Here is a 9,342-nt window from a genome sequence, read left to right on the forward strand (position 1 = left end):
TGAAAATTATTTATACTACACTGAAATAACATGTAGTTCTATGGAAATAACCTTAAGTGACTCAGTATAACTGGCACGGGTGTGTTGCTCTTGCGCCGAAAGCGTACACACGCGCATACACATGCATGTTCGCGCGCAGGCACACACACACACACACACACACACACACACACACACACACACACACACACACACACACACACACACACTCACACACACACACACACACACACACACACACACACACACACACACACTCACACACACACACACACACACACACTCACACACACACACACACACACACACACACACAGATTCAGTGGCTTGCATACATAGTAAATGTAAATGATTAATATTGTTGAATATTAATTTAAACACTTAACTGTATGCCAACTTTATTAAGTTGCATATTAGAAGTTGAGATGTGCAATGTGAACAAACTTTCAGGATAAAAACTTTATCTGGCGAATTTTATTTGGTTTCCATACGGATTCCTGTACCGTCACTCACGTTGTCACTGGACAAGAATCCGTATCGAAACGTCGTCACACTCACTAAACAAAAGAACCTGTAATCCATAAAGTTTGTTCATATTAAACTGTATATACTTATGTATGAGATATACACCGTTTTTCATATTAAAACAAACTGTACTCACATCACGGAGTTTCCATAAAGACAAGCTTCAACCGTACACAGTTCGTTTCAGAACGCCGTATGGTTGACTGTACTCAGGGAGACAGCAGCAATGGTGAAACTCGTGTGCAATCCCAATGTCTCTATAGGCGACACAATTCTAACTTCTACTTAAGCTAATTACTTGCTTCAGGTCTTTGAGAATTACAGAGGAATTAGATTACATGATGGTTGTTGTCAACAATGAGGCTCCGCGATATGTTTTATGGCCGATCCGGCGAAAATACTTCTTCAACCTCGTAAAAAGGTGTTTTCTTAATAGGTCCCAAAGCGGAGCTGGTTCCACACGGTGTCACACGATTCGGTACAAAGATTTTCTCGGTGTCAGGTCTGCATCACTTCTATATTAACACATAACGACACATAGAGAGGAGGGGTTTTTTTCGACCAGTAAATGCACATGTGTAAACGAAGTAACATAAGCAATAAGGAACAATACTTGGCTCAAACGTTATGCAATCATTTGTATACGAGTATACAATCTTGAGATTTTCACGGTGTATGGTCGACACGATGATATCTGGGGCCGGATTCACCAAACTTCTTAGAATTTTCTTAAACCTTAAGAATTCTTAAATCTGCTAAGAATTCTTAGTTTCCATAACAACCTCTACAATACTAAGAATTTTGCTTAAGTCGTATTCATCAAACCTCTTAGTGCTTAAGATTTTTTCTTAGACTAAGAACCATGCATAGGTAACTTAAGCCCTTAAGAAATTTCTTAAAGTAAACAAAGATGGCCGCCAATGCAAGCACCGATAGAAACAACATTTTAGAAAAATACACTGAAAAAGAATTGACACGAAGATTTCGTTTATCCAAAGATGGCATACAGTTTGTAGTAAGTTTGATTTCCAATGAAATTTCACCTCTGACACAAAGAAGCAATCCCTTATCGGCTACAGAAAAAGTTCTGTTGACGCTGCGATACTTGGCCACTGGGAAGATGCAGCTGTGTAATGCTGATCATATTGGAGTTTCACAGTCGTCAGTCAGTAGGGCCATTACACAAACAATAACTGCAGTGTCTGCTCCTGCCATAGTTCGACAGTTTATTTCGTTTCCTACCAGTCAAGCTGAAATACGAAGAAACCAACTAGGTTTCTATGGCATCGCTAATTTTCCCGGAGTGGTTGGGGTGATAGATGGCACCCACATTCAGATTCTGGCACCATCCCAGCACGAACCTGCTTATGTGAATAGGAAACAATACCACAGCATCAACACTCAGGTTATCTTTGACCACAGTTCGCAAATCATCGATGTTGTAGCGAAATGGCCCGGGTCCACTCATGACTCGCGCATACTGACCGAGAGCGGCGTTTGCGCTTTGTTTACACGCCATGTGATGCCTGCCGGCTGCCATTTGCTTGGGGACAGTGGATATCCATGTAGAGATTGGCTCCTCACACCTTATCTTCAACCACATCCCGGCTCTCAGACAGCATACAACAGGTAAACTAAACCTCGAAAACGACAGGACTTCCATCGGGTACTAGAATAGAGTTATGCCCCCTTTCAAAAAAAACTATAAAAGTGTAACTTGGTTGCATTAAAAAAGTGAAGGTTTCTTTCCTGGAACAAATTACAATCCTCAATGATTAATTTACTTCATGAATACAATGTACTTATTGAACTGATAGTACCCATTAATGAATATTTCAGGGCTAAATGGACTATTTATCAATGTTCATAAATATCATGTTATTCATTTATGTGACAATAAGAAATTACAAATATGCTGTTGCAGATTTTAAATTATTATTCACTGCATTTGATTTTCTGACAGAGCTCATAAAAGGACTCGAAGTGTAGTCGAGAGAGGGATTGGGCAGTTGAAACGCCGTTTCCATGTTTTGCATGGTGAAGTTAGACTATCACCACAAAAAACATGCAAGGTAAATATGTGTACAAAAATAATAAATGTGGAGGGCAGTTATTCATCTGTGTAAACTCAGTGTTATTTTTAGTGAAACTATGCCTTAAGAATTACCTGTTTTGAAGATGTTATAAAGATGTTTACAAGTAGACAGAAATCTTTCATAATAATTACAGTTAAAAAAAATATTTATGTTTCAATAAAATTATTTAAAGCAGTTCTTGCATGTGTGTGTGTTTGTGAAAGTGTGTGCACTTCCATGCCTGTGCATGTCTGTAAGTATTAAGATATATGTGTTACATATGTCTACATATACATGTTCTTAAATACTCCATTTATATCATTTTGCAATCATCAAGAAAGATTGTCTTCAATTGAACCATTCAGCAGCATGTGCTTATCAACTCAAGTTATGACCAAGGCAGCGGGTCGTGCTAAAGTGGGTTTATTCCACTGTGGCATGATTGAGAACATTTTTTAACAACAATAAAATATACAATACATATTTTCACGCACATATAAGCACGTGTGCGCACACACACACACACACACGCACACACACACACACACACACACACACACACACACACACACTGAAGTTACATCTAGCAATTAACAATTATGATAATAATATTAAGTTAGTGCTTAAATATGATAGGTAGCTTATGCATTTTCAAAATTGGTTTTTACTTATATAGGTATTAGTGAATTGTCAATGATAATTAATAACATGGATCATATGCATCTGAAGGAGACTCAAAGACAGTGATGTAACTAGTTCTATCTGTGTAAACTAGTTTTGGAGCGATTGAAGATAAATACCATGTTTTTATGCAATGTACAAAATCTAATGAAATTCGCCAAAAGTACCTGTCACAGCTGAATGCCATGCCTCATTGTGAACAAAGCAAGATAAATGTAATGCAATCTGAAGATACACAAATTATTAAATCAGTTGGCCTTTTTTTGCATAACATGTTTAATTTAATTTTCCCAACAGGTCATCACATCTTGTGCTGTGTTGCACAACATATGCAAGATGAGGAACATTCCCTTGCCTGATGGTGAATCGATGGAGCCAGACGAGGACGACCAGCCACAAACTCTTCCACCATTGTCTGGTCATAACCTCATTTACAGGGATCACTTTGCCAACACTCACTTCTAGTGTAAGACAAATTATCTGACATTGTCACCAACATGACAGTAACAGATTTAGTAGCAAATTAATATCACTGTAATTTAAATATCACTTAAAACTATAAGAATTAGTTTAAACTGAATGCATTAATAGAGAGAATTTTCATAAATGAATTCAAATGCACTTAAAAGAAATGACATCATACTTATTTAGATACATTTCAACTTTTAGGGGTGACTTGTAAAGTACACAACTGGAACAAGTAGACATTATGTTGGGATGAGTACCCAACATGTGAGGGATTATCAATCAATATCTACTTAAAGACAGGCATGAAGCCATTAAAATCTTAATAATCCAGGTAGTTTGAATTAAAATTGAAATATACATTCACATAAAATATATTTTTGATTATAAATGCTCAAGTCGTGAGTCCTGATTCATCCAGCAACTGTAACATAAGTAAATCAGATGAAGTATACCGGTAATTAGGAAGAGTTAATATCATAGATTTGTCAACTTTTAGAAAGTATTTGCAAGAACAATAACGTAACAAATATTTTTGTCAGCTTCTACATATGGTACTGTTTTTATTCAGATTTGGTAAATGATTTTACGATTCACATCTCAGCCCCAATATTTAACCACAACAAACAACAGTTTTAACCATTACTTGACATATGTAGAAAAGATTGGCTCAAGTCAAATAACCTACTCTTATTGGTATGTACAGGTTATAAAAGCCATGATGGATTTAAAGGCTTGAGAAGGCAGAGCAGTCAGATCCTCAGACCATGGTATCATTGCAGCAAAGAGAGTACCATAATATATGTAATATGAAACAATAGGGGTGTCGCAATAAGTAAATGCATCGGAACAGTTTTATTGACAATTCAAAAAGTGATAATTGCTTGACTGTACCAATTCCTATTTTACAACTTCATCAAATCAAATTTTACACTATATGGATCTCCATCAAAATGTTAGTAGTAAAATTTTTCTAGACCGCTCCGATATATAGATGTAGCTAGAATTTTGTGACTTTATTTCAGATTGAATGAAAGTTTTCTGAAAACATATGCAAAACTATGATGACTGTCACAAGAAATTATTAGTGTCTCAGATTTCCATCCTGCTTTTAGCAGACTTCCTTACTATGGCGTGAATTTGTTGTATCGCAATATGTATCATATTGTGACCTTAACATTGTTATACATACGTATTGTGACACCCCTATGAAACAACTTCAAAACTGCTACTCTTCCATAATTTTCCTTAGTTTATGTTCCATTACTTTCTTTTTGAGTTCCAGAACTTCTATTTCCAATTTCATTTTTTTGTGATGCAGCTCATCACATTCACTGCAAGATGGAACATGGGATGGTCTTGATGGTGGAGCAAATCTTTCTCTACTTCGTGAAGAGACTTTCTCTGTAGGCCTGACTGGAGTCGCTGAAGCATCTACAGGTGTACTTGGAGTAAATGCCACATCTGCCACATCTGCCACACTGTCGACAACATGAAAAGACCCCTCCACACCTGGCAGCGACTGTATGTTTAACAATGTCATGGCATCACTGAAATTAAAATGAAATATAATCAGCTTGACTTGTAATCTGGTCAAAATTGAACAGCAATTATTTATACACATATTTGATTTTTTAGTAGGTCAAGCCTAATGGTCTTTTCATGTAGGTGGTAAGACTTAGCTGGCATCGCTTTTTGAATTGTTTCATGTATAAAACACTATGTAAATTATAAAAATGACAAGTTAATGAAACTCAATGGATAAATATCATTTTTTTCTGGAGTTATTTTAAAAATGAAATTTGTTATTAATACTCTTAGTGATTTCCTTGATTTTGCGTGAGACCTTATGCTATGGCAAGAATATTTAGAATGTGATGAACCTAATTTCATTGTAGGTATTACGACAAACAATAAAGCATAACATTTTGATAAACCTTGACTCAGCAGAATCCTGAATCTGGAGTAAAGTTGAATCCATTGACTCAGGGATTCCTGATATGCACACATTGTCCTTCCCCAGAATGTCCCACACAACCTCAGCTGTTTCATTTAACAGTGGGAATGGCGATGGTCCACCACCTACAATGTACAGACACTACATGGTTCACCATACATTGATCAATAATCAATCATATTTTTCAGGAGGAGGTGTTATTCAACATATTTTCTATGAGTTTGGGTGGTATTAATGTTGTTGGGGTTTTGTACAACTTAAAATGAAATTGCCTGTAAACAGCCTAATATTGCACACTTACAAGTGTCATTTATCCATAGCACTTTATTTTAAGAAGGTGTAATTGATGTTACATTAGTACAAACGTGATATGACATTGCCCAGATAATCATACATCATTCAATCATTAATATGAAAATCAGTAATTATTACTCTTTTTATTCTTCTTCAAAATAATCACTTCTCATGAACAACAGATTGACAAAAATCTGTTAGTTTAGATCCTAAATCTACATTTGAACTCTCACCTGTAGATGCAGCCCCTTTCTTGTATGCTGCGATGTCATATTTTGACTTGGCCTGAGTGTTGTACCACTTCTTCTCCACCTCCTCGCTAGTTCTAACACATCCTGGGAAAAGGACAAATATATTCCATTAAATGTTTTGAATAAAAAATATTACATCAAATATATACATTTGCAATAAATTTACTTTATTAATTTCATGATCTAAAGTTATTGTAATCCCAGTTATGGCATTAACACAGGTTCATTGTAAGGGTGTGTATGAAAAGAGCCCAATTCAGCAAACCAAAATTAGTCACATTACAGAAAATTAGTGCTATTTCAACATAGCACTGTTAATAGTAACTTAAGGAACAAATAAACACTGACTCTGTGTATGCCTTCGGTTGGAATTGAACCAACTCCATATAATGGACTGCCATTCAAAAGCTTTAAGGGAGTCAAGATGAGGAACAATAACTCAAAGGGGTCAGTGTTTGATCAAATAAATTAATGAGACACATCTTGCAAACACAACATAACAAATTTGTCATAATGTGTGAATCTTTCACACTGGTTAAAATAAAATCATGATGTGTGAATCTTTCACACTGATTAAAATAAAATCATAATGTGTGAATCTTTCACACTGGTTAAAATAAAATCATGATGTGTGAGTCTTTCACACTGCTTGAAATAAAATCATAATGTGTCATTGTGTGAATCTTTCACACTGGGTAAAATAAAATCATAATGTGTGAGTCTTACAGACACAGGGTAAAATATAATGATAATGTGTGAGTTTTTCACATTTGGACAACAAACTCATACATGTGTGAGTCTTTCACACTTTGTTGAAATGGAATGTTTTATGTGTGATTCTTTCATGAAATCCTACAGTAGAAATATCTTACCTGCTTGGATAATACCTGAATATCAACCTGTACTTCCAAGATAAAACTAATAATTATCAACATATCAAATCAACATTGATTTATTCTTGTTATTTTCAGTAATGAAAAATTTTACAATTGACCATGCAACCAGATTAAACGATCAACAATTAATATTGTAAATATATATATACTCCACTCGCTAGTTCCATGAACATACTAGTATTTACTACATATGTGTGTGTTTTCGTATACTTGTAAGCTTTTACAAATGAAAATGCACAACATTTCACGTATGCAACTGTTACTTCAAATGATCATAATAAGCTGCACAGACAATATGTTGTTACCACTTGTCTAAGTTTTGAGATGGGTAATCGATTATGTTTTGAGATGGGTGATCGAAAATAGCACATATCGGCCATCCCACTTTTTCAGCTTGCAATTATTTCAACGTTTACATTATTACAAACAAACATACATTAATAAGTGAATTATCGTAGGAGGCAAATACTTCACAATTTCGGGCATAAGGTGATAATATCTTAAAGTATCGTCACTTACCTGTGAAGGTGGCATTTATTTGCTTCGTAATGTCCGTCCAGATCTCCTTTTTTCGGGATGATGTCACGCCCGGGCCAAATCGGCCGAGCAACACAGCCTTGTTCTGTTCCACGAGGCGCGCTAAGAACAAGGTCTGCTCCGCCGTCCAGTTTGGCTTTCTTGTAATTTTCTTGTCCATTGACATTGTTATTGTCGTCTGCGTAAATTTTCTTTTCAATCTCCACGCGAGGAGAGTTCAAGTGTGCTATTAATAGATACGGGGAATTCCAAATACGTCATCTAAGAAAATTCTTAGCATAACTTTGCATCCCATAATTCCAAGCGATTACCGCTAAGAAAATTCTAAGAATTTCTAAATTTCTTAGCTAAGATTTAGGCTTAGTGGCTTAGTGGATTGCTACTTAAGATAAATTCTCAGCTAAGAATTCTTAAGAAACTTAAGCATAAAAACTAAGAAAATTCTAAGAAGTTTGGTGAATCCGGCCCCTGGACTATAAATGACTAGTGCTGGTTTTGGCATACAACCTGAGATATGGAACTTTTAGTTATTGCGATATATTGCCAAAGTATTGGGCACTAAAGCTGCCATACGATACGAATCCGGATAGAAGGTATAAGCACTGGGCTGCCCCACCGCCCCTGATAATGATGATGATGATGATGATGATGATGTATTCTCTTATCTTTTCATAAAAAAGACCCGAGGTAGAATAGGCCTTCAGCAACGCATGCTTGCCATAAAAGGCGACTCAGCTTGTCGTAAGAGGCGACTAACGGGATCGAGTGGTCAGGCTCGCTGACTTGGTTGGCACATGTCATCGGTTCCCAGTTGTGTAGATCGATGCTCATGTTGTTGATCACTGGATTGTCTGGTCCAGACTCGATTATTTACAGCCCGCCGCCATATAGCTGGAATATTGCTGAGTGCGGCGTAAAACTAAACTCACTCACTCATAAGAAAGACACGCTGCCGTCAGTCGACTTGACATGCCGATGACTCAGGTTCGAATCCTCCATATTTATAGTATGAAGCCGATTCCTATTAAACCTTCTAACACACTGGTGAGTTATATACATGTATTATCTATGTATTAGATATTGTAAACCAAAAGTTACTGTGTTCTGTAATCTGATTGGTTGAAAAACATGATTAAATGGTATTAGATTCCCGGAAACTGAAAACTATTCACCGCGTATTGACACGTAAACAATTGTTTTGTTGTGTCATCAACAGTGGTGACGTCATTCAAATCATATTGTGACGTAAAGTTAGAATGACGTCACAAATGAGCAACTCCAAATGCTACCATGAGAACCAGCTGAAACGGCCAGCTGATGACACTTCACTGCTGTGTCCGTATTCGATGTAAACGAGTGCAGACACTAAAACCCCTTTGGTTTACTTTTGTGCTTACAATGTCGATAAACATCATGTGTTGGCCAATTTCCGGGTGTTATTGAGTATTTGAAGCACGGGAATGCATTTGGAACCGACGGCGTCAGCCGGAGGTTTCAAATGAAATATTCCCGTGCCTGTTTATCTCCTAAGTCTTTGAAGGGCATTTAGAAGTGAAATGCATAAGAATGAAGATTTTATGGATGTCAACATCTTTATATGAGAACACAACGTTTCGGAGTTAATGCTTACTCCTTCATCAGGTGATTGAGAATGGGGTACA

At 36.4% G+C, this 9,342-nt stretch overlaps 2 protein-coding genes across 2 annotated transcripts; one reads left to right on the forward strand and one right to left on the reverse strand.

The window, feature by feature from the left end:
- Positions 1-1,242: 1,242 nt before the first annotated feature.
- LOC137258824 (putative nuclease HARBI1) lies at positions 1,243-5,321 on the forward strand. The gene is made up of 4 exons (XM_067796518.1): positions 1,243-2,154; positions 2,489-2,597; positions 3,579-3,747; positions 5,068-5,321. Exons 1-3 carry the CDS (start codon positions 1,436-1,438, stop codon positions 3,744-3,746), a joined length of 996 nt encoding a protein of 331 aa, XP_067652619.1. The 5' UTR covers positions 1,243-1,435; the 3' UTR covers position 3,747; positions 5,068-5,321.
- On the reverse strand, positions 3,739-7,847 carry LOC137257523 (nuclear apoptosis-inducing factor 1-like). Its single transcript, XM_067794849.1, has 4 exons — positions 7,664-7,847; positions 6,231-6,332; positions 5,684-5,828; positions 3,739-5,296 (listed from the first exon to the last, which is right to left on the reverse strand). Exons 1-4 carry the CDS (start codon positions 7,845-7,847, stop codon positions 4,975-4,977), a joined length of 753 nt encoding a protein of 250 aa, XP_067650950.1. The 3' UTR covers positions 3,739-4,974.
- Positions 7,848-9,342: the final 1,495 nt, after the last annotated feature.

The sequence above is a fragment of the Haliotis asinina genome, chromosome 12 (assembly GCF_037392515.1).
Source record: "Haliotis asinina isolate JCU_RB_2024 chromosome 12, JCU_Hal_asi_v2, whole genome shotgun sequence".
Lineage (NCBI taxonomy): Eukaryota > Metazoa > Mollusca > Gastropoda > Lepetellida > Haliotidae > Haliotis > Haliotis asinina.

Excerpts from the sequence above, each read along its gene's own strand:
- LOC137258824 (XM_067796518.1), top strand. The coding sequence starts at position 1,436 with ATGGCCGCCAATGCAAGCACCGATAGAAACAACATTTTAGAAAAATAC. Across the intron at positions 2,155-2,488 it reads TCTCAGACAGCATACAACAG|AGCTCATAAAAGGACTCGAA; the intron begins GTAAACTAAACC and ends ATTTTCTGACAG. Across the intron at positions 2,598-3,578 it reads CACCACAAAAAACATGCAAG|GTCATCACATCTTGTGCTGT; the intron begins GTAAATATGTGT and ends TTTTCCCAACAG.
- LOC137257523 (XM_067794849.1), bottom strand. The coding sequence starts at position 7,847 with ATGTCAATGGACAAGAAAATTACAAGAAAGCCAAACTGGACGGCGGAG. Across the intron at positions 6,333-7,663 it reads AATAAATGCCACCTTCACAG|GATGTGTTAGAACTAGCGAG; the intron begins GTAAGTGACGAT and ends TCCTTTTCCCAG. Across the intron at positions 5,297-5,683 it reads CAGGATTCTGCTGAGTCAAG|TGATGCCATGACATTGTTAA; the intron begins GTTTATCAAAAT and ends TTTTAATTTCAG.